The sequence below is a fragment of the Meles meles genome, chromosome 11 (assembly GCF_922984935.1).
Source record: "Meles meles chromosome 11, mMelMel3.1 paternal haplotype, whole genome shotgun sequence".
Classification (NCBI taxonomy): domain Eukaryota; kingdom Metazoa; phylum Chordata; class Mammalia; order Carnivora; family Mustelidae; genus Meles; species Meles meles.
Genome location: NC_060076.1, coordinates 30,315,912 through 30,341,854, shown reverse-complemented (window position 1 = coordinate 30,341,854; position 25,943 = coordinate 30,315,912). Strand labels below are relative to the sequence as shown.

Sequence of the window (25,943 nt, the reverse complement as noted above, 5' to 3'; positions counted from 1 at the left end):
TCAATTACAAAGGAGGCAAGGAAGGGGGAAATCTTAAAAAGAATCGTTTAAGGTGTATGCAATGATTCTTGTTTTCAGCCACCTCAAATCCTTTTTGGAAGAGGGTAGGACATACAACCATTTAAGAAAGGCCCTCAGGGCTGTCCAAACATCTTGGCAAACAGAACAACTCTGCTCTATTCCATCTAGACTCAGCCATTCCTCTCTCAGAGCCAAAAATGAGTCTACTGGAATTCAATAGAGTGGAGTGGTGTTAAACTCAGAACAGAACAAGGCTAGGGCCCATCAAAAATCTGAAAAAGAGAGACACCCATAGACACCTCGAAGATTCATCAGTGCAAAGGAAGTACATATTTGCATGGATGCTTTGTCTGGGCCATACATGGCCACAGAGTAAATAGGTCAGCTTCTCTTTTCTTGATGCCATTGACCACTGCTTCCTCTTTCTACTCTTCCAGCCTATTGAAAATGTATTCCCTTTTCCAGGAGTACTGGATTGAAGTCATAATGAGACCTGTGTTTAACTTGAACCAAAATAAAAAACATCTCCCAGTTTCACAGCTGTGGGAAGCTTCAGAAAGGGTTGAGGATGTGAACTGTCTCCTAGGAACTGATGATGAGGAACCTTAATGGAATCTTCGCAATAAAATAAAAATCAAGCTGAGGGGCACCTGGGTGGCTCAGTGGATTAAGCCGCTGCCTTCGGCTCAGGTCATGATCTCGGGGTCCTGGGATCGAGCCCCGCATCGGGCTCTCTGCTCCGTGGGGAGCCTGCTTCCTCCTCTCTCTCTGCCTGCCTCTCTGCCTACTTGTGATCTCTCTCTGTCAAATAAATAAATAAAATCTTAAAAAAAAAAAAAATCAAGCTGAAGATGTTTCTCCAATAAAAGTTTACTGTCACAATAACAAAATGTACCTTGGGAGCTACATAGCAACTAGTCACCATTTACCAGTACTCCACAAATATCTGAGGTCGCAATGGCAATAGAAAAACAATCGGGGTTCAGTTTTTCTAAGCAGTAATTACTGAGGTCCGGTCTCAGTGGTACCCTTAAATAATCACTCTTGATTCTGGACTGCAAAGTGAAGTTAGTTATGACAGGTCTCTATTGCACAGGAAGGCAAGAAGCAATTAGCTCACAGACTCCCCTGGGGTCCTGAGTCACTGGTGAGCGAGTGGTTGGGTGTGATCCAGGTAAAATGACTGGCTGAATCATCCTTGCACTTGGCAGGGCCCACAACTGTTTCTCCCATTACAGAATCATGCTCTGCCTTTTTTAGAATTCATTTAATTATACATATGCCACAAAATAATACAGGTACCACAATAACATATACTCATAGGTGACTCTGGAGGTGTGTTCTGCAGGCCAGGGTTCTGGGATGCCAGGGGGTTTCTTGGGAGTGGTGGCTAAGAGCACTGGAAGTGACTTATGTATCTGCCTACATTCTAATGTCACCTCCACCAGCAAATCGCCTGGGGAGCTTGTTAATATGCAGTTTTGGAGAGGGGGGCTGGCAGTTTTTTCACAAACTCCCAAGGCTAACAGGATCATGGATGCTGCTGGAACATGGACTATTCTTTGAGCATCAAAGACCTACTTTTCTCTTACGGTTCCTAGAGTGGCCTGCGGCAGCGATTGGATTCTAGGGACCTGGTTCTATTCCCGACTCTGCCACTTGCTGACTATTTTACTGTGGACAAGTTGCTTCTTTAAGGTCTCAGCTTCTTCACTGATGCCTACTTTTCTAACGATTTCATTTCTCCAGGCTAGAGGGACAACTCAGGGCCTTTCAGGTGCAGCCTCCAGAATAAATGAGTACTCTGAGTGGAACGGGGGACTGCCACAGTATTGGCGCATCTCACTCTTTTCACACGGCCAGAAGAGCCCAGTTTCGTCAGCGATGACCATCTAGTAGGGAGCCACTGCCATTGCCCTGACATCTTCTTTCTCTTAGCCATGAATTTGCCTGCAGGAGAGCAGACAGAAGAGGAGCTGGCAAGCAAAGGAGCACTTAACTCTGTGTTAGAGAGAGTCTAACATTGTAATGTTCTTGCAAAACCAAAAGTGCCATTTCATAGTGCAAAAGTAGCATTTCATCCTACATAACTTGGCAAAACTGAGAGCACAAGCCTTCCTCTCTAGACTCTATAAAAGTCCATAAGGAGTTTTAGGGTCCTATCACTAGAGGCAAAAGTGAGAGCACAAGCCTTCCTCTCTAGACTCTATAAAAGTCCGTAAGGAGTTTTAGGGTCCTATCACTAGAGCTCTTCACAACGCAGAGTACTAACCACTATACGATCACGGCACTAGAGCTCTTCAGAAACATATTAGCTCTTATGTCTCATGCAATTATTCGTTTGTTTTCCTTTCCATTTGAGGTGGCAAGTCCTCTGTCCACTGGGAAGATTACTGTGGTTGACTATAGGTAAACCTGTTTCCTGGGGCTGCACGATTTTAGGGAGTGGAGGCTTGAATGTATGTCACTGTCCTGAGACTATCAGGCACAAGGGAGAGGACTGCTCACACTTACACTGTGGAACTTATTAGGAGCCATTCATTCCCTTCTCCCAGGCAGACCAGAGGAGCAGATCTGTAACTGCACCACCCTCCTTTGCATTCAGCTTTGCTGAATTACAGGCTCTGATAATCTGCCATGGTGATGTGATTGCTCTTGATTGCTTCTCATAAATTCTGATGAGAAGGATGCAGGCATGGGAATCATTGCCTTTTATCTTATTTCCTTTCTACCGTTTCTCCAAGATAAATTCCATTTCCTTGTGGCAAGAGGAGATGGTCCATGGGCTTAGAGCTTCACTGTGAAGGCAAGGGCTGCTTTGGGACACTTTATCCTCTGGCCACATTCCCTGATTGTTTGATCATTTCGGCACTGTTGTTTTCTAAAGTGATGTCAGGCCCACATTCACTTCCCCCACCATCTGCTACACTAATGACCCCACTGGCACTTTAAGCAAAGCTACTGCCAACTGGGGACGATGCAGGTAACTGGTAATCTAGGCCACATAATTAAATGCACACTATTCCATAATGCTTTCTCCATCTCACACAGTGTGAGGTATTACTGAACACACAATGGGTATATTTAGCTGTCATTTAAAAATAACCAACAGATACTACATACATATCAGTAGCTAAGACTTCTCTTTCAGTGAGAACTTTCTAGACTCAAGAGGTTGACACTCACTTCAGATACTCTACTCCGTCAGGGGTGGCTGGTACATTGTACCTTCTCATATACTCGTGCATCTCCGGGAAGCTTTGCCTCACATAATCTTCAGCACTGCTTTCCCGGACAGTTCCAAAGCGGAAGCCTTGAGAGGGATGATGCAGCTATGAGGGAGAAAGAAATGTCTTTAATATAAATTATTCTTAGGATTGTTTTCAAATATTTCCTCTTCCATCACTCTTTGGAATCGAATAGTGATTTAGAATTTTTCAAACACACATGTCATAAATACCTACACAGAAATGTGCAGACATGGACATGCCCTTTCATACCCCAGTTTTCACATAAGTAATTGTTTCATCTTCAGAAGCAAATGTATGGAAACAACAAACAGAAAACACAAAACAGGCTTCTGCTTTACCTGAGAACTTACCAGACTTCTTTAGACACTGTATAAATTGGCATGCAGAACCAGCCTCATTATCATAAATTGCATATTGGAGAAAGTATAAAGAATAAATTAAAGGTTGTGCTTCTCCTTGGTTAGAACTACACAAAGAATAAGTTAAAACTCTGTGTCCTGAGACTGAACTATACCTGACCAAAGTAGTGAATATATCTTTTTTTTTGACTCTCCATTTTGTACTAGATTTTAAATTTGTTAAATTTAAATTTGTTTAATTATGAAATGATCTCTTTTCTTTAGATAAATCTAACTGTATTTTCCAGTGCTGAGTCATGCTATACATTTGCTCAAATGGAATGGGATGGAATGGAATAATAAGGCAGTTAGGAGACACAGAGGAGAAGGGTATCTGCGGTAGACCCCTAATGCTGTTCTGCAGGGTGTGGGACCTTGCAGTGAGAAGTAGCACAGGAGCTCTGCAGAGGCTTTCTGTCACCAAGAACAATAAATATACAGCACATGCAAAATTACTGTCGTGAAAGCTGTACAGAAGTGTTAATGTAGCATCTAGATATAAGATTATTTCCAATATAAGAATGAACTGGGATTGGGCCATGTTATAAAGAGAGTTGAATACCCTACAGTCGGGAGTATTTCAGAGAGGATACTTCTCTGCAATTGTCACGTTAGATTTCTTGCACTTTTTTGTTCTGCTTCATGTTAACATATTTGATGTCATTGCTTCTGACCTTTTAAAGTCCTGGGACAGGAATCCATGGATGGGCTTTGTGAAGTTTATAAAGCTCCTGAAATTGTAGGCAGCATTTTACCTAACATGTTTGTAATTTTCTTCTATGAGAAAAATAGTAGAGTTTCATTTTTTAATAATTAAGTTTTCAAGCTGTTTATAACCCTGAAAGTTGAAGAACTTGCTGAATATAGTAACTTATATTTAAGATGAATTAGCTTTGTCACATGCTAAAAAGCTAACAATATGGCAATAAATTAACAATAATTAACAAATAAATTTCATGGCACAACCTTATAGAATATTATACAATATCTAAATCGTGTTTTGAAGCATATTTAATGAAACAAGGCAAATGCTATTATGACAAATGGTGAAAAAGCTTTTGTATGTTATGATCAAATTAAATTATCTATATAGTTACCTTAAATGTTATGACCCCCAACACAGATATTTCTTGCTCTCTCTCTCTGTCTCTCTCACACACAAAAACACACCTTGGAAGAAAATGTATCAAGCTATTAACAGTGCTTGTCCCACTGGTGGTGAAATGACAAGTGTACTTATTTATTTACAGATTTACAGAAACATGCCTCATGTTTATAAGTAGAAAAAGTTTATTTTATGATCAGCAAAGCAAATCCCTCACTAACTTATTCAATATTTACTGAGGGCCTACTCTGCACAATTTTCAAAGTTACTGGGGCCACAAAGGTAAATTCCTGCAATCACCGCCACATAGGAACTCACTACCTGCTTGTTTATGATCTGTTTTGGAGATCCCACCGTTGAGTAGGTGATTAAGCATATTCCTGTGTTTAATGCAATTGTTCCATACACTGAACAAATTCTAATGTTCTGTGCCAGCAAAACATCAATGAGGCATCAACAATAATAACAATAGCTAACATTTACTGAACCTTTATTATGTGGTATTTAGTTCTTTACATGCATTATCTTGTTTATTCCTCAAAACAACTTCATGAAGAAGGCACTGTTATTACTTCCTTTTTAAAGATGAGGAGTCCGAAGCTCAGAGGGGTAAAGTAACAGGCATAAGATGACACAGAAGTAGTAGGAACCGAATTAGAACCCAGTCTGCCTGATTCCAAAGCTCATGTTATTATCAACCACATCCACCTGCCTTGCAGCTTATGGCAGCAACTGGAGAGAAGATGCTTATTAGAATAAACTCACTCGTCTTTTAAAATATTCTCTTTTAGCCCAAAGCCCACTTGGCATTCTTACATTAGTGAATTGCAGCCCTATGGCTTGAACAAGGCAAATCTAACAGCATTCTGTCTGCCCAACACTTACTCATTTTTAAGGTCAAGATCAAGACTTGGTCTTATCTCACTTCACCCTCTTATCTAGAACAAAAACCAAAATAACTTACTGCTTATTTATCTGTGCTGGTATAGCACCTTGCATGTACATAATATGTAGTCTAGCTACTTATTTAACCATATTTCACACTTAAGCATTACTTCCTTTGATTCTCCCAAGAAACTTAGGAGGCATTTCTATTATCTTCCTTTTATAGATGAAGAAACTGAGTCAGAGAGCTAGTAAATGGAGGACCTGGGATTTGAACCCAGGCAGATTGATGGAAAAGAGTGTTTTCCAACACTGTGAACATTGCTTCTGATACTATGTCATACTCACTCTCGGTGTGATCATTACAAAACCTTCTACTTTTGTGTCTGGCAGTGACCTAAGGGCCGTAAATATTTTTAATTCTTACAGTAATCCTGCAAGGTAGATATTTTGTGTTTTACAGATTAAGATGCTGAGGTTTGGGTAGTTAAAATGACAATCAAATTCTCACAGTAAGCAATTAGCAAGACTCAGCCCATGTTCTTTTCCACAACAAGGAGCCTGAGTTTTATTTATTTGTGTACCTCAGAGACCTATATGACACTTGGCACCTGACAGGTGTGCTATATGTGTTTGCCAAATTAACTCACTTTACCACTTATCTTACTCTCTCTCCACCCATCTGACTTCTCTCAGTTCATTCAGCACTTCCCTAACTTGCTGTCTGTGTGGCACCCTCCTTCCATGAACCCTCACAGTACACATATTTTCTTTGCCAGAACCTATCACAGCTGCATTTTTCTGAGAGAGAGAAGGACAGCACCTGCATGATTTGGGTGGGAGGGTCAGACAGAGGGAGAGAGAGAGAATCTCAAGCAGGTTCTAGGTCCAGCATGGAGGCCAATGCAGGGCTCAGTCTCATGACCCTCGATCATGACCTGAGCCGAAATCAAGAGTCAGATGCACTTAACTGACTGAGCCACCCAGGTGCCTCTGCACTTCTTAAATTTGATTGTGTAATAGCTTAATGTCTAGACTTTCAGCTTCTTCACTGGACTGGAAGCTGTGTGTGATGAGCCACTGTATTCCAATGCCTTTCATCATGTAGTTGTTCAATTAAAATGCTTGACTATAACTATTCTTTGAACCCAGAGAGAAGTGAGAGCTTTGTCATCCCACTTAGCACAAAAGGGGCTAACAATTTAGCTTAGAGCTCCAGCTTTCTAAATGAACCCTCCTTTTAGGGTAAAGGGATCTTAGGCCAGTAATTAAAAGACTTCTGTCTTATGTATGAAAAGAATCCCCTTCAGAAGTCCATTTTCTTAGGGCACCTGGCTGGCTCAGTTGGTTGAGTGGCTGGCTCTTGATTTCAGCTCAGGTTATGATCTCAGGGTCCTGGGATTGAGTCTTTCATCAGGTTCAGTGGGGAGCTTGCTTGAGGATTCTCTCTCCCTCTCCCTCCCCCTGTGTTCTCTCTCTCTCTCAAATAAATAAATAACTCTTGAAAAAAAAAAAAGAAGTCCATTTTCTCACATTATTCTGTACAATACTTTTACAAGCTACAAACTATTTCTAGGCAAACCCTGACCCTCTTTTCTCTGCTGAGTGCATTAGTACTTCATTTTTCCCTATGTCGTAGGATGGAGTCAGCGAACCAGCAGATCCAGGCTCACATTCCAGTGGAAAACTAGCCCTTTGTTTTTCTTCTTTTCCATGCCTTTCAGTTGCCTTTTGCTCATGGGCTCCCATATAAAGGAACAGTTTTGAGGTTCTGAAAAGGGAAAGTTTCTTCAAAACTAACACAAATATGGGCACCTGGGTGGCTCAGTTGGTTAAGCCATTGCCTTAGGCTCAGATCATGATCCTGGAGTTCCGGGATCGAGTTCCACATGGGGCTCCCTGCTTGACACAGAGTCTCCTTCTCCAACTGACTTCTCTCCTCTCATGCACTCTCTCTCTCAAATAATAGATAAATAAAATCTTAACAACAACAACAACAACAAAAAACACAAAACAACTAACACAAATAACCAGACTCCAATGGGAGGAGTATTTTATTAGCCTGACAGGGACCCCACTCTACCTTGGAGATGTTTTACAAACACTGCCAACCTCTTTGGTCCAAGCCACCACCATTTCTGCTCTCTGCATACTTCCTCTCTTCCCCTCCAGTCCAGTCAGAGTTATCTTCTTGGAGCCCAAAGCTGATCATTCACTCACTTGCTTAACACCTATCATTGGCTCCCCACTGGCCTTGGAATAAACGTGGCCTCCTCATGGGAACTCCAAGATTCAGCATGACCTTGCTCTGCTTTTTTCTCTCCAGCCCCATCTCCCCCTTCTCCTCCTGGTCCTTTAAGCTTTAGCCAGTTCTCTCCATTCTTCCAACATAAACTTTTTGCTTGATCAGAGCTCTTGCCCATAGTCTTCACTCTGCCTAGAATGCTCTTTTTCCTCAACCATACCTTTCTTTTGTATATACTGCTTCCCCAGAGAAGCCTTCACTGACTCTTAGACTAGATTAGGCCACCTGACACACTCTTCCACTATACTCTGCCATAGCATTGACAAAACTTGGAATTATTGGTGCAATGTCTGCTTTTGCTGTTAGCTTGTAAGTTCGCATGATGGCAGGACCCATGCCTATCTCATTTGAGTGCTCTTAAGTCATCAACAAATGTCAGCTACCATTACTATCATCATCATCATCATCATCATCATCATGGAACAAACACAGTGCTTGGCACACAGCTGATGCCTGATAGACACTGGCGTAATAAGTCATCACTCTTAACATAAAATTCTCTTAGGTTAGACACATTGCAAATTTGATACTTTTGTCACATTTCCTGTTGTCTTTATTTCCCTTTAAAAATTAGTTTTTTCCCTTTAATTATTAATTCTTTTAAAGCAATATATTCTTTTTTATTTCTGTGTATGAGATTCTAATGGAAAAAAATAATGGGCTACTCAGGCAGTCACAGAATAATGAAAATAGAAAAGGGATCTACGAAGCAAATGACATGACCCAATGGACCAGCATAGTCCATCCTGTGTGTCCACGTGGTGTGTAACTCAAACAGCCAGGGATGTCAGAAAGCTTGCATCAAGGAGGGAGGATAAAAGTTTACAAAGAACTAAAGCAGTTGCGCACATTTACAACCATCACCAGGAGTCCCAGGGAGAGAAAAATTCCTTTAAAGTTTCAGCTAAGCCTTTCTCCAGCTCTTCTAGTTCTGTTTACATTTGTTTCGACCTCTTCAGGCCTTGGGGAGATAGCTAAGGTTGAACTATCTATTTGTATGTGAACTGTTCAGTATTAATGGAATAGTGAACTCTACCTGGAGCACATGCATGGAGAATAATCAGACACGCATTTTGCAGAAAGCAGAGAAGTGGCTCAAAACAAAACAGACCCAAGGAATAATCAAGGGGCTATGTCCAAGGAGATAAAATGCTTTAGATTAAAAAACAGTCTAAATGTTGGGTATTTTCAATTAAGGTCCACATTTGTATTTACCTGAGATTGTACTTTAATGAATGGAATGAAATGTTTAATGTTCTTTGGAATTCGGTGGACATGGCCATTCTTAACCTGCTCAGTGGAATGGGATATACTAGTTATTGAGACCACAGATCCTCCCCATGCCATTATTTTATACTTAAAACCTGTGGACTCAATAATATGGAGTGGTCCCAGAGTTCAGAAGGGCTTTAAAAGTCATCTACTATTGGGGAGGGGAGGCGAACCATAAGAGACTATGGACTCTGAAAAACAACCTGAGGGTTTTGAAGGGTCAGGGGTGGGAGGTTGGGGCAACCTGAGGGTTTTGAAGGGTCAAGGGTGGGAGGTTGGGGGAACAGGTGGTGGGTAATGGGGAGGGCACGTTTTGCATGGAGCACTGGGTGTTGTGCAAAAAGAATGAATACTGTTACGCTGAAAAAATAAATAAAATGGAAAAAAAAAAGTCATCTACTATAATTATCCACTGATTTCTGAATCCTTTATGGCAAAGCTAAACATACCACCTGGCGTTTAAAATGTAGATTCTGATTCATTAGGTCTAGGTTGGAGCCTGAGAGTGTGCATTTCTGACAAGCTCCCAGGTGATCCTGACACTCGGTTCATGGACCAGACTTTGAGTAGCAAGGCTTATTTATAACATCAGTATTAAGTACCAGTTAAATCTCTGATTGAATGTCTTCAGAGAAAAGGAAGTCACTATTTTTAAAGCCTATCTTCTGTATAGGAAAGATGACTCTATGTCCCACCTAATCAATCTACCCAATTAAATATATAAGAATGAAATAACTGAATATTTTTGTATTTTTACTACATGTTAATACATTAAGTGAGATTACAACTTTTATTATATTATTATTATTATTATTATTATATATGAAGGGTTAAGATTCAGGGAGCTTCAGCACATTCTGTAAGATCAGCAGAAAGTGGTAAATGAAGCTTCGAATCTGACTCTGTATGAATTGAAGCCCTCACCCTATCCAGCACTACATTCTGCCTTTACAGACGTGTTATTGTCCAAGTTTTAACTTCAAATAAGCGCACCTGTCTGTGCTACAATTTCAAAACCCTTTTGGTTCTTAGAGTTGTGGCCATATAACTTATATTGCAAACGAGGACACTTCTCCAAAAGGGGTCACTACTGATTATTACAGAAGCAACAGGCACACTAAGACTGTTCCCAGCAAACAGGGATGTGTGTTCACTGAGTAAGTACTCACACTCTGAAGACTGGAATAGAGAAAAATGAGACTGGAAACAATGTTCCTGAGCCCCGCTCAGTCTTTCTCTAATGCGAATTATTGAATACATTTTATGTTGTAATTCTTTTGTGTGTGTCTGTGTGTGTTACTTCTATTTTCTTCTACAAAAGCTAGGCTCTCCATTTATAATCAAGCTTTTTACTTCCTCTTTTCATTTTTATTCTGAAGACCTCTATGTTAGGTCAGCTAATCTCTAATCAACAACATTCTCTGACATCATGTTTAATTTATATGAGCTTTAGTCCAGGTGCTTCTGACAACTTGAGTCATTGCCTCAAAACCCTTGTATAGACTAGAGGTTATTAGCAAACTAGGTCACATGGGTCAATTTCAGCTGGCCACTTGCTTTTGTAAATCAAGGTTTATTGGAACACAGTCATGGCCATTGATTTACCTATCGTCCGTGGCCGCTCTTGTCCTATAACAGTAGAGCTGAGTAGGTGTGAAAGAATCTATATGGTTTCACAAAGTCTAAAATATTCCTACTGGCCCACACAGAAAACGTCTGCCAGCCCATGGTATAGACAATAGTGACCTTAACAATTTCATTGATTCCCATATTTGAAATTTGGCTATTTCAAAAACCCACCCATCACTTATGAGATGCCACCTCTGCAGGTGAATGGACAGAGTAGGTCTGATAAATCCCAGCAGGCTTCCTGGCACTGCACAGATTTCAGCTCTAGAATGACGGCCCATCTCACATCTACTGCGTGGAGTATCCGTATTCCAAAAGAGGGTCCCAACTACTACAGTCCTTTGTTTCTAGATCAGTAATCTGGTCACAAAATTTCAAATCGAAGCATTAGTATGATGCTTGGACTAATTTGGAATTAAATTTTAAATCCAAGGGCAGGTGCTACCAGAGCAGTGTCCACAGACCTGAAGTTACGAGAACTAGCTAGAGACACATCCACTCATTCTAGCTGTTTTCCCCTTCATTTTGTTCTCTTCTTTGCCACTTTCCCTCATTCCTCATCCTTTAGATGCAGCCTTTGTGTATGTGTCATCTCATCAAAGCTGGAGTTATTTATGATTCCTATAGAATTTCTCTCATTATCTTAATAATGATAATAGCTAGCCCTTACGGGATGTTTCCTTCATTCCAGGCACCATGCCAAGGTCTTACATTCATCACTTCATTTACTCCTTACAGCATGCTTTTTGGGTACGTATAATCATTATCCCCATTTTAAAGACGGGGGAACTGAAGCTTAGAGCGGTTTAGCAACTTGCCCAAGGCCATACAACTGGAAAATGGCAGACCCAGGAACTGAATCCAGAGAACTTGTACCATTAATCTCTAGTTTATACTGCCTTCAGGAAAGATTCCTCTTTCAAAAAACCATAGATATGATAGGCATTCCTCAAGACTAATGGTCAATTTAAGGCAGACAAGTGCCAGCCTAAAGAAATAAGACAGAGTGCTTATATCCGTCGGGTTTTTGAACAAGGTATTTATCACAGTTATAGCAAGAGCAGCAAAAACAGCAACACTTGAACTGTGCTGTTTACAAAACTCATTCATGCATATTATTCCATTTACAAGGCACAAGCAGTCTGATGTTTCTGGGTTCATTCATAAAAGGTAAAAAAACAAGCTAGATGGATTGGCCAAGCTCCTGAAAACAAGTACATTCATCCTGTATCCCTTGGGGGGCAAATGCTTGTGCTCAGTTATCTAGCAGTCTTGGGGTGTCTGTGGGAGGACTGAACCCTGCTCTTTCCCCCCTTACCAGCATTCCCACATCTTCATGGCTCTGCTGCCATACTGGCCATCTTAATGCTCTCCTCCCCCCACTCTATGAAAGTTACTGGTGGGGCCTAGTGCACTTGAAAAGAGATGCCAAAGTCGGGGAGGCTATAAAAATATGGAGTCTAGGCTGGAGGACATGCTACAGATCATTTAGTCCATTTATTTATTTTTATAGCTAATAGTACAGGTAGCTTCCATTTATTAAAGCACTCTCTGTATGTCAGGCATTGCACTAAAACCTTAACTCGGATTATATATTTAAAGCCTCAAAACAACCTTATGAGGTATTTGCCATCCTCTCTAACTTTCACACAAGAAACTAAGACTTGCATTGAAATAAACTGTCCAAGATCATTCAGCCAATAAGCACAGAGGAGGGTTCTGAACTTAGTCGGACTCCAGAGTCTTTGCATCTAAACATTCCCTTGCAGTACTTCCTGTTCGATACTATGTAGAAATTTAGATCTATAACGAGAAGAGTGAAGAAGGGCCTTGGTCCAGGTCCCACAAATAAGGCAAAGGTGAGTTTAAAGGTCCTAATATCAGGCTCAAATATAATCCTGTTGAATGAATAATCCCCTCCTCAAATGAATATGGCTGATAAAAATAATTATTTCTTCTTTTTAGTATGCTATGTTCAACAACATTTGCCCATCTATTTATAAAACTGTAAGGTCATAAATTCCAGTCTTTTTTTTTTTTTTTAAGATTTTATTTTTAAGTAATCTCTACACCCAACATGGGGCTCGAACTCACAACCCTGAGATCAAGACACATCCTCCACCAACTGAGCCAGCCAGGTGCCCCAGGCAGTTTCTGGTCTTTATTTCCTTCTTTAAACAATTAAATTTGTTCAGCAACATGCATGAAATGGCACCGCTTAGTACTCTTTACGAGGCTTCTGGAAGTCCCCGGTGTATTTCTGTGTCATGTATAGTAATACAAGGGGAAAGCCTATTAGGGTTTTTGTGGTGGTGGTTGTTTTGTTTTTTTCCTATTATTTTTCCTACTATTTTTATAGTATCTAGCCTTTAGAATTACAGGATTTCTACAGGGGAATTTGTAGCTCTTCTATTACAAATGTTGTACCTATATCTTTATTTCCTATTTCCTTTCTCTCATGGAAGTCTCTTTGGCTTCTGCTCTAGCCCTGGTCTCAATGTCTTTTTCTAGTCATCTGGAACCGCCTCTCCTACTCAGTTCACTGAGACCCTTCCAACTGTCTTATTCAAAATCCCACCCCCCTTTTTTAAAAAATATTTCATTTATTTGTTTGAGAGAGAGAGGGAGAAGCAGACTCCCCGCTGGGCAGAAGGGCTTGATCCCAGGACCCTGAGATCATGACCTGGGCTAAAGGGTTAGGCTTAACTGACTGAGCCACCCAGACACCCCTTCAAAACCCCCTTTTAATCCCATTTTCTGTTCAGTGATCTTATGGAGCAAAGTCGACTTCTCCCTTATGTGTCAGATGAATTATTTCACTAGGAATGCTACCCACATTACAGGTCGTTCCAAATGAAGCAGCACAGAATAATCATAATCACAATAGTGCTGGCGTGATGGCGATGATGGAGCTCATCACCCGCCATGCACTGTTTAAATGCTTTAGACGTATCAACTTTCTAAATCCTTACAACAGTCCTACGAGACTGATTCTCTCATTTTATCCATTTTATAGATGAGAATCCTGATGCACAGAGCAAATAACTTGTCTAAGGGGGAGCCCATAAATGACAGAACGGGGCAGTCTGTGTGGCTCTACTGTTTTTGCTCTCAACCACTATGATTTTACCTTCTATCCCCTTAACTGCTGTGACCCATTACCTGCAAAATGGTTAACTGAAAGAGTTCAGCCACTGTACATGAACCCAAGAGCTGATTACAGAAGCTTAATTAGCTTTTAACAATCTCTTAATACCCACAGTTGTCATTTATTGTGCTGATTATATATATGGGCCCCCCACATTCATCATCTCATTCCAGCCCTCCTATACCCCTATGAGGTAGGTTCTGTTAATAACCCCAGTTCAATGGTGGGAAATGAAGTTCAGTGACGTGAAATGACTTTCCCCAGGCTCTTCAACTCATGCTGTTGGAGTCCATTGTTATACATACTTACCAGCTGACTCTAGAACCAAACTACATGTAAGATACTATCTAAATGGGAATTTCAAAGGTAATTATGATCATAATGCAATTGTCTAGAACCATAATTCCTCCAAAGATGTGATTCCACTGTAAGTGGCAGAACTGGGGGACGAACCAGGTCAGCAGAGGTCAGAACCAACACCTTTTACGGAAAAGGGGAGGATTGCTTTAAGCCCATGGCATCAGAAGAACCCTGGCTTTTTGTTTCTATAATTGACCGGCTATCCAGCCAAACTTCAAGGTGAAAAATGACCTGTGGACTGTGGAACTCAAACCTCTCACTTGAGTCATTGCCCATCACCAGCAGTACTGTACCCTGCAGACTGAACGGGCAGTGAGGTCCTTGCTAAACCTAGAGTCAGCAATTCGGGGCTGATTAAATGCAAATGAACGAAAACAGCTATAAATTTATCTGCAGTCTAGTGATGTAAGCTTTTTGGCACAATTCTACCCAAACCCCCGTGGCACAGGAACTTGTTTTAATGTCAGCTTTTATTTAATTATATAACTCGGAAGAATTAACTATTAGAACATGTCTAATTTGGTCTTCATTCAGGGTGGGCGTTGGGTGCAGAAGCACCATAGGAGGTTTAGCCTAAAGGTCAGTAATCCCACAGCACAGGTCCCCGGAAACCGGTCTCTTGGAGAAGCTGCTAAAGCAAAACATCAAACAAAAAGACAAGCTACTGAATAACAGTAAGAAGAGAAATCCTTTCCTTCTGCTTTATTTTTCTCCCAGGCTAGCCCTTTGAGGGTGACTTGGGCTGTATCCAATAATTTTATTTGCCAGCCATGGCTGAATAGGCAGTCAGTCTTTGCTCTGGAGCTCAGGGAATCAGTGACTGAGCCCTGATGGTGGAAGGGTTCTCAAAGATTCAAGCATCTATTCTGAATCAATGTATCCAAGAGAAGATGCCTCTCCTCCCACCAGGGCATCCTGCCTGTATCATCGCTCCCAGTTTTTCCACTTGAGACCATCTCCCAGTTTATGACTGAGCTGGTGTTTGCTTATCTTTCTTTTCTGTTCAGCACATTTGCTCCCATTAAATGAATTCCAAGAGCAGCACAACCAGAGTAGCATTTTGCTTTGTGAGCTAAGCATCAGAGGGCAGCAGTCAGCGGAGTTAAAAACGCATTTTTGTTCTCCTTCTTTTGCAAATTTGAGAAAATTTTCATGTGGCAGTAAAAAAAAAAAAAAAAAAGAAAGAAAAAAGCATGCAATGATTCATAAAGTTTGCAGTTGAGAAAAATGAGAATCAGCAAGATTAAGCAATTTGGCCACAATTATAAACCACTAAGTGGAGCTATGTCGTACTCACATTGAACATACGGAACGTGTCGGCTGCTCCTGACACTTAACCTGAATGTGAGTTCTCACCCCACTCTCGAGTCACCCTCACAGCAAACAAATTAGGAGAATGAAATGAATTTATAGTTCATATGCAGAAACTGGCTTGGTGCAAACTAGAACAGATCCATGACCTGTCTCTAGTGATTCGATGGCAGAAGTAAACGCTTAGTAAGTGTTTGATGAATGAATATGCCCATAGTGTAGAGAAGAAAAAAACAAAAGCTGACTCAGAACCTGTAAAATTCATGATGTTAATCTCTATCGAATTTAAAAAGCATATGTTCTAAAACAGGTTAAATGTATTTCATCAGTTTAAAAAAGTAATTATAAGTGGAAGCTATTTGTTTTAAAATCATCATCAGTCACATCAATATACATAAAAAATAATGAACTATTTTTAACTAAAAATATTGATTTAAAAAATCTTGTTTATTTACTAACCCCGAATTAATACTTCCTTCCTCTTTTTAAAACTTTTTTGGGCTCATATTCTGACTGGTAATATTCAGATAAGCAGGTTCATTTGCAAATGAACCATTTCTTGCCAGAATTATAGCATACTAGACCTTAAGGTGATGTTATAATCATTTAATTAATAACCCCTAATTTGCAGACGAAGAAACTAGAGTTGACCAAGGTTAAAAGAATAACCCAAGACCACAGACTTGACTATGGCAAAGTTGAGAGAAGAACCTAGTTTCCTGGACTCTTGAGAATACATAAATCACACAAATTAAAATAATGTTCAGTGAATACACAGATACTTAAGAATGAAAAGTGAATAGAAACAACCCTGAATATCTGGATTAATGTTTAAACTATTGAAATGGTAATTATGGAAAAACTTAACCAGTTTTACTTTATAAAAAAATTTCCAAAACATACTCATTTATTTAATGCTATAATTAACACATGAATCTCACCGTAAGATGCAAACAGAAGTTTCATGGCATAAACCATTATAGTATCTCTTTTTCCTCCCTGATTCTATTGCCTCCTCTAGAAGTAGCCGTTGCTGATATTTTAGTTGTTATCATGAATATTCTTGTGTTTACCTTGAGCTCAAAGGGGCTGACTTTGATATTCTGAAGTCCTTTTTTGATTACAGCCTAGAAAATGTACTAGCCTTGTTTGAGATGATTGTTTTGTTTACGGAACATGAAATAAAAGTTTAAGTTTAAATGTGTAGTTAGCTGGTGTGTAAACCAGAGAGAGACACCAATCTCTTCCATTTCCATAGTAACTTTCTTTGTTATTTCTCTATTTATTCTCAGCTAAAGAACTTCAATGACACCTTCTACATATATCCTCCCCCAAACCCTGGGATGTCAAGAGGGAGGAACTGTTGTGTTCTCCATTTATTGAATAGAAAACCAAACTCCAGAGACATTAAGTGTGTATAGTCTATTAATTGCATTCATGGATCCAATTCTTCCCTTTGCCATATCACTGCGAGTACCCTCCCTCTTTGACTCTGATTCTGGCTAGGTGATTGACTTTGGCCACTGGAATGTAAGCAGAAATGATCTAAGCACAGTCTTGGGGGAAATGTTGGTACCTCTCTGCTTTGTGCTGTAGCCTTGTTATCACTGTGAGAAGGACATACCTGGATTAACCTGCTGGAGGATGAGATAGGTTGAAGAGAGCCAAGTAACCTTACCAAGTATTGAAGCAACCCCAGATCAGACAACAGAAAGCTGGCACCTGAATATGTAAGTCAACCTAGACTCAGTCTGCTGGACCTCGTAAATTTGAGAGCCATATAAATGTTTTCTGTTGTATGCCAATGATGTTGTGTGGTTTGTTCAATGACATTATTGTAGTAAGAGGTAATTGACAGAGTGGTAACAATTATAAATGAGGATCCAGAAATTTAACTGAGATCTTCTGTCTCTGAGCCTAGCGTTCATGTCATCTGGCCCAATTTTGCCTTTTTGCCTTTGCACACATTACCTGTTTGGAGTTTCCATTTCCCCTCCTCCTAGTCTGCCTAGAAAATCCAGGTTAGATACATAGATCCTTTAGAAGGCTCCTTCTTTAGATCGTTTTAGAAGGCTCTCTGATCTTTCAAGAAAGACTTAACTATCCTCATGGGGGCTACTTCTCCCTTTTACATATTTTTATTATTTCACTAATCACTGTGTGGCATGATTAGTTTTTTACTTGAATGCATTTCTTAAGGGAATATGTTTCCTTGAACTGTTTTAGAACCCACCACAATGCCTCATTAGTTTTAGAATTATAGGAGTTGGTGGAAAGAACATGGAAGAATAAATGAATTTCTTGTTAAAAGTTTTCAAGCATATTTCTGATTTAGTCTTGCCTGCCATCTCAGTTAGGGCCTCTGGGTCAGATGATAGGAGTAACAAAGAATTCACTGATTGAGCACATATATATCATATACACTGTGTCTTAGTTGGTCACTAGGACTAATATAAATCTCCACTCCTATAGAGAAAAATAATTAACAAAAAGCAAACCAGAGGGGCGCCTGGGTGGCTCAGTCCATTCAGTGTCTGCCTTTGGCTCGGGTCATGGTCTTAGGGTCTTGTGATCGAGCCCTGCATCAGGCTTCCTGCTCAGCGAGAAGCCTGCTTCTCCTGCTTCTGCCCCTCCTGGCTTGTGCTTGCAATCTCTCTCAAACAAATAAACAAAATCTTAAAAAAAAAAAAAAAAAAGCAAACTGGATAATTACAGATTAGTGACAAAGGGAAGAAAAGAGAAGAGATGGTATGATGAGACAGAAAGTCAGGTGGGGAGGCCACTTCTGATAGGGTGGTCAAGGGATACTAATATCCTCACTGGATACTTATTGGTGAACATATCTCCTTTCCTATGTTACTGTGGTCTTTTAATCCCAACTTGATTACACATTTTCTAAGGACAAAAAAATATGTGCATTCTTCTTTATATCTTCCACAGACTCTAAGCATGGAGAATAACTTGCTGGCTGATTTATTAATCTGATAATGAGGGGGCACAATATATTCATTGTGTGTGTGTGTGTGTGTGTGTGTGTTCCTTTCAGATTTTAAAATTTATGCTACTTGTTTGGAGGGTTATCATGTCTGTAAATCCTACAAATAAATTTCATATTCCTTGGTAATTCTTCTGGGCTTCTTCCGAGATTTCCCATTTAAAAATGGTCACAGGCTTTATTTTAAAGATGTATGTCAAAGCATAAATCCTCAGAGGCATGAATGTTGGCTGTAATTCTTCCTGGAGAAGTCAAGGATGCATTTGGTCTTGGCCTACTGTTAGAGGTCTAAGAAAAGTAACTAGCATGCATCCTCAGTCCTTGCATTAGATACAATTTGTCCTTCTTCATTCCTCTGGTCACTTACAACCCTGGGGAATTTAGATTTAACAAATAATCACACAACATTGTCAGAGGCTAGCACTCTGCTCAGGAATTTTATATTCATTATATCATAACTGCCTACGGACAGTACTAGGAGTATGTATTATTTTCATCTCTATTTCTTAGGTGAGGATTTGAGGTTTACAGTTTAAGCACCTTGTCTAGGATCACAAAGTCCAGTTATATAGCAGACACAAGACTCAAAGCCTTATAACTTAAAACAGAATTTAAAGAATTTTCACTGGTTTTTGACAAATGTTTATCAAGGGCCAGGCTCTGCACTAGGTTCTGGAAATACACAATCATAATGGCATTGCGCAATTCTCATGAGATGCTTTCATGTGACCCATAAACCTCAGAAGAAGAGAAAGAGAAGATAAATTGAAAGGAGGAGGACTAGGCTTGAGTTAGTCTCTGTAGCTGTTTGTCTATTTAGAAGAGGAATTCTTGAACTGAATTCCCCACAGAGCCAGTAGTTGCCAACACCCTCCTCCCACCGAAGGTACAGTCCCCTAGGGATGGAACTGACCACCAGGTGATTACGGGCACGAGGCAGGAAATTCTGTGCAACACACTATGCCTGGAGTTTTCATACTTTTCCCAACCTCCCTGGACCGAGACACCTGGGGCTGGGGCAGGCTGGTGAGCTCTCATTTTTCTTCACCGCAAACTAGTCAAGTAAACATGTCTTTTATGAGACTTGGTTTTCTATCAGTATTTAGTTTTTATGTATTCAAACTTTCCTCTAATCTGCATAATTGCTAAAAGAAAAAGGCTGTAGAACAGCCATGAATTATGGCTTTTAAGGGAATGAACACTGCAGTTAATGTTGCAAGACGGCTTCCATTATAATCCCGTTTTCACATCCTTGTGATTTTTTGGGGGGGGTGGGGGGGAGGAAGAATTTTCTTTTGAGCTAAAATTTTCCATGGTTTGACTCAGCCCAAGGTGATTTTAAAAAATGAAACACTTGCACAAATGTTTCCATTTATTCTTGAGTTATTGTATTTGGAAAATGCTGTTCATTTTAACTCCAAGTATTATTAATGCACAAAAAATTCCAAGTAAGAATGGCTATTAACACTTTAGTCATTATATGATACTTGTCTCAGAGGTCACCTAGATTCTTTCTTTATGTAACTATATTATAGCAGTTACTGCAAAATGGTTAAAATATTTGCTTTCAGAGTTTCATTGTAATGCTTGATTGGCATACAGCTTTTCAGAGAGGCAATGAATATTTGGGTTACTTTTACTATTTTAAAATTTATGATGAACTCTAAAGTAGCAAAACACATTTAAAAATAATTTCTATGCTTTTTGAAATATATTAGTCAAGCTTTTAATTTTTTAGCTTAGTTCAGGTCTTTTTTTTTTTTTTAAAGAAGGAAGGGGAGGAGGGAGAGGGAGAGAGAGATTCTTAAGCAGGCTCCATGCCCAGTGTGGAGCTCAATGTGACGTTTGATCTCACAACCCTGAGATCACGACCTGAGCGGAAATCAAGACTTGGACACTTAACTGCCTGAGCCACCCAGATGCCCCTAGCTTAAGTGTCTCTCATAAATGGCACATTGTTGAGACTTTTTCTAAAAATGTCACTTTCTTAGTGAAACCAACTCTAAGGGAGTGGTATTATTAATAACTATCATTAAACCAAAAGCAGTACTTCCTATACTTAAGAATTTCTACTTAGAATTTGGGGCATATCACTAAGTAAGTATTTTGTCCTATTGGTTTGTGTCTCGAATTTGTTTTTTCCTCCCACCTATTATCTGATATTCTGAAATACAATCTTTATTGTATCCAGCTTTCATTTAGTGTATATGACTATAGAGGATTTATTTATATTTAACTATGCTAAAACTCTGTCATTATACCCCCTCACAAGATGAGAAAATAAAGTGTGACACAAATGAAGATTATGTTATCACTGAAAATAATAATATAATTCAATTGTTTGAAATGATATTGAAATATTATTGTACAGTCAGTAACTCTTCCCTTTTTTTTTTTCATTTGGTGGTGAACTTTATATTCTCCGGGACATCTTCACTAGGTGACTGTTCCACATTAAATAACCTCTTGGGGGGTCATTGCTACTCTTTCAGTACTTTGCTCTCTCATTCATCTATTCTTCTCTGGATAAAAATGAAAAGGCGGAAAAACTCACCTCAAAAAAAAAAAAAAAAAAGAACAAGAGGCAGTACTGATGGCTAGGGACCTAACAATATGGACATTAGTAAGATGTCAGAACTAGAGTTAGGAATGATGATTATAAAGATGCTAGCTGGGCTTGAAAAAAGCATAGAAAATACTAGAGAATCCCTTTCGGGAGAAATAAAATCTCTTTCTGGGGAAATAGAAGAACTAAAATCTAACCAAGCTGAAATAAAAAAAAAACTATTAATGAGGTGCAATCAAAAATAGAGGCTCTTACTGTTAGGATAAATGAGGCAGAAGACAGAATTAGTAATATAGAGAGCCAAAAAGTAGTAGACCAGAAATGAACAGAAATAATATACAGTAACAGTATACTGTATATACTGAATTTAGTAACACTAGTTTCATATCTTTCAATAGTTACCCTGAATGGAAATGGGCTAAAAACTCCAATCAAAAGACACAGGATATCAGAATGGATAAAAAACCAAAACCCACTGATATGCTGTATACAAGAAACTCATGTTAGATCTAAAGACACCTCCAGATTTAAAGTGAGGAGGTAGAAAACAATTTACCATGCTAACGGACATCAAAAGAAAGCTGGGGTGGCAATTCTATATCAGATAAGTTAGATTTTAAGCCAAAGGCTATAATAAAAGATGAGGAAGGACACTCTATCATACTTAAAGGGTCTGTCCAACAAGAAGATCTAACAATTGTAAATACCTATGCCCCTAACATGGGAGTAGCCAATTATATAAACCAACTAATAACAAAATCAAAGAAACACATTGACAATAATACAGTAATAGTAGGGGACTTTAACATCCCCCTCACTGAAATGGACAGATCATCTAAGCAAAATAACAACAAGGAAATAAAGGCTTTAAGTGACACACTGGACCAGATGGACATCACAGATAAATTCAGAACATTCCATCCCAAAGCAACAGAATACACATTCTTCTCTAGTGCACATGGAACATTCTCCAGAATAGATCACATCCTTGGTCACAAATCAGGTCTAAATTCATACCAAAAGACTGGGATCACTCCCTGCATATTTTCAGACCACAATGCTTTCAAACTAGAACTCAATCACAAGAGGAAACAATAAAACAAATGAAAATGAAAACACAACTTTTCAAAATCTTTGGGATATAGCAAAGGCAGTCCTGAGAGGAAAGTGTATGGCATTCCAAACCTTTCTCAAGAAACAAGAAAGGTCTCAAATACACAACCTAACCCTATACCTAAGGGAGTTGGAGAAAGAACAGCAAATGAAGGCTAAACCTAGCAGGAGAAGAGAAATAATAAATCACTGCAGAAATCAATGAAATAGAAACCAAAAGAACAGTAGAACAGATCAACGAAACTAGGGGTTGATTCTTTGAAAAATTAGTAAGATTGATAAACCCCTGGCCAAACTTACCAAAAAGAAAAGAGAAAGGACCCAAATTAATAAAATCATGAATGAAGGAAGAGAGATCACAACCAACTCCAAAGAAATACAAATAATTATAAGAACATATTATAAGCAACAATAAGCCAGCAAATTTGACAATCTGGAAGAAATGGATGCATTCCTAGAGACGTATAAACTACCAAAACTGAACCAAAAAGAAACAGAAAAACTGAACAGACCCATAACCAGTAAGGAGATTGAAGCAGTCATCAAAAATCTTGCAACAAACAAGAGCTCTGGGCCAGACAGCTTCCCAAGGGATTTCTACCAAACATTTAAAGAAGAACTAATTCTTATTCTCCTGAAACTGTTCCAAAAAATAGAAAAGAAAGGAAAACTTCCAAACTCATTTTATGAGGCCAGCATTACCTTGATCCCCAAACCAAAGACCTCATAAAAAGGGTAACTACAGACCAATATCCTTGATGAACATGGATGCAAAAATTCTCACCAAAATACTAGCCGATAGAATCCAGCAGTATGTTAAAAGGATTATTCACCACGACCAAGTGGGATTTATTCCTGGGCTGCAAGGTTAGTTCAACATCTGCAAATCTATCAATGTGATACAATACATTAATAAAAGAAAGAACAAAAACCATATGATACTCTTAATAGATGCTGAAAAAGCATGTGACAAAGTCCAGCATCCTTTCTTGATCAAAACTCTTCACAGTGAAGGGATAGAGGGAACATACCTCAATACAATATAGGCCATCTATGAAAAACCCACAGCAAATATTCTCAATAGGGAACAACTGAGAGCTTTTCCCCTAAGGACAGGAAAACGCAGGGATAGCCACTGTCAGCACTGCTATTCAACACAGTAATAGAAGTTCTAGCCTCAGTAATCAGAGTATGAAAAGAAACAAAATGTATCTGAATCAGCAAGGAAGAAGTCAAACTCTTATTCTTTGCAGATGATATGATAGTTTATGTGGAAAACCTAAAAGACTTCACACCAAAACTGCTAGAACTCATACAGGAATTCAGTAAAGTGTCAGGATATAAATCAATGCACAGAAATTAGTTGCATTTCTATATACCAACAGCAAGACAGAAGAAAGAGAAATTAAGGAGTTGATCCCATTTACAACTGCACCCAAAACCATAAGATACCTAGGTATAAACCTAACCAAAGAGGCAAAGAATCTGTACTCAGAAAACTATAAAGTACTCATGAAAGAAATTGAGGAAGACACAAAGAAATGAAAAAGTGTTCCATGCTCAAGGATTGGAAGAACAAATACTGGGGAAATGTCTATGCTACCCAGAGCAATCTACACATTTAATGCAATCTCTATCAAAATACCATCATTTTTTTTCAGAGAAATGGAACAAATAATCCTAAAATTTATATGGAACCAGAAAAGACCCCGAATAGCCAGAAGTATGCTGAAAAAGAAAGCCAAAGTTGGTGGCATCACAATTCCAGACTTCAAGCTCTACTACAAAGCTATAATCATCAAGATAATATGGTACAGATACAAAAACAGACACATAGATCAATGGAACAGAATAGAGAGCCCAGAAATGGACCCTTACTTCTATGGTCAAGTAATCTTTGACAAAGCAGGAAAGAATGTTCAATGGAAAAAAAAAGGTCTCTTCAACAAACGGTGTTGGGAAAATTGGACAGTCACAATCAGATGAATGAAACTGGACCATTTCCTTACACCACACACAAAAATAGACTCAAAATGGATGAAAGACCTCAATGTGAGGCAGGAATCCACCAAAATCCTTGAGGGGAACACAGGCAGCAACCTCTTCAATCTCAGCCACAGCAACTTTTTCCTAGAAACACTGCCAAAGGAGGGAAGCCAGGGCAAAAATGAACTACTGGCACTTCATCAGGATAAAAAGCTTTTGTACAGCAAATGAAACAGTCAACAAAACCAAAAGATAACTGACAGAATGGGAGAAGATATTTGCAAATGACATATCAGATAAAGGGCTAGAATCCAAAATCTATAAAGAACTTATCAAGCTCAACACCCAAAGAACAAATAATCCAATCAAGAAATGGGCAGAAGACATGAACAGACATTTCTGCAAAGAAAACATCCAAATGGCCAACAGACATGTGGAAAAGTGCTTCACATCACTCAGTTTCAGGGAAATACAATTTAAAACCATAGTGAGATCCCACCTCACACCAGTCAGAATGGCTAAAATTAACCATTCAGTTAACGACAGATGTTGGAGAGGATGTGGAGAAAGGGGTACCCTCCGACACTGTTGGTGGGAATGCAAGCTGGTTCAGCCACTCTGGAAAACAGTATGGAGGTTCCTCAAAAAGTTGAAAATAGAGCTACCCTAGGACCCAGTAATTGCACTACTGAGTGTTTACCCTAAAGATATAAATGTAGTGATCTGAAGGGGCACATGCACCTGAATGTTTATAGCAGCAATGTCCAAAACAGGCAAACTATGGAAAGAGCCTAGATGTCCACCAACAGAGAAACGGATAAAGAAGAGGTGGTATACACACACACACACACTGGAATACTATGCAACCATCAAAAATCCCAAATCTTGCCATTTGCAATGACATGGATGGAACTAGAGGGTATTATGCTAAGTGAAATAAGTCAATTAGAGAAAGAAAATTATCATACAATCTGTCTGATATAAGGAATTTGAGAGGCAGGGCGGGGATTCGTGAGGGGAAGGGAGGGAAAAATGAAAGAAGATGGGACCACGGATGGAGACAAACCATAAGATACTCAGGAAACAAACTATGGGTTGCTGGAGGGGAGTGAGGTGGGAGGGATAGGGTGGCTGGGTTATAGACATTGGGGAGGGTATGTGCTATGGTAAGTGCTGTGAATAGTGTAAGACTTAACCACTCACAGACCTGTACCCCTAAAACAAATAATACATTATATGTTAATTATAAATGAGTAAATAAATAAATAAACAACCTCCTGGTCATCTCTTTTAGAATCTTGTACCTATTGTTCCATTCAACACAATATTTTAATTCCAATATAGTTAACATATGGTGTTCTATTAGTTTCAGGCAACACAGTGTTTTATGATCTTACCTGATTTTGTCATCCTAATTAGTTACTCTTTGAATAGTATCTCTATAGTTCTTAAATCTTATTCTTTTTTTTTTTAAGATTTTATTTATTTATTTGACAGAGAGAGATCACAAGTAGGCAGAGAGGCAGGCAGAGAGAATGAGAGGGAAGCAGGCTCCCCGCCGAGCAGAGAGCCCGATGAGGGACTCGATCCCAGGACTC

The 25,943-nt window shown here is 39.3% G+C and overlaps 1 protein-coding gene across 2 annotated transcripts in view; it reads right to left on the bottom strand.

Moving 5' to 3' along the window:
• GRIN3A (glutamate ionotropic receptor NMDA type subunit 3A) overlaps positions 1-25,943 on the bottom strand; it is a 155,111-nt gene that overhangs the window by 48,552 nt on the left and 80,616 nt on the right. For both annotated transcript variants that reach the window (XM_046023663.1, XM_046023664.1), the window contains exon 4: positions 3,208-3,353. In XM_046023663.1, coding sequence (XP_045879619.1) covers positions 3,208-3,353 — 146 coding nt within the window. The remainder of the gene's footprint in view (positions 1-3,207; positions 3,354-25,943) is intronic.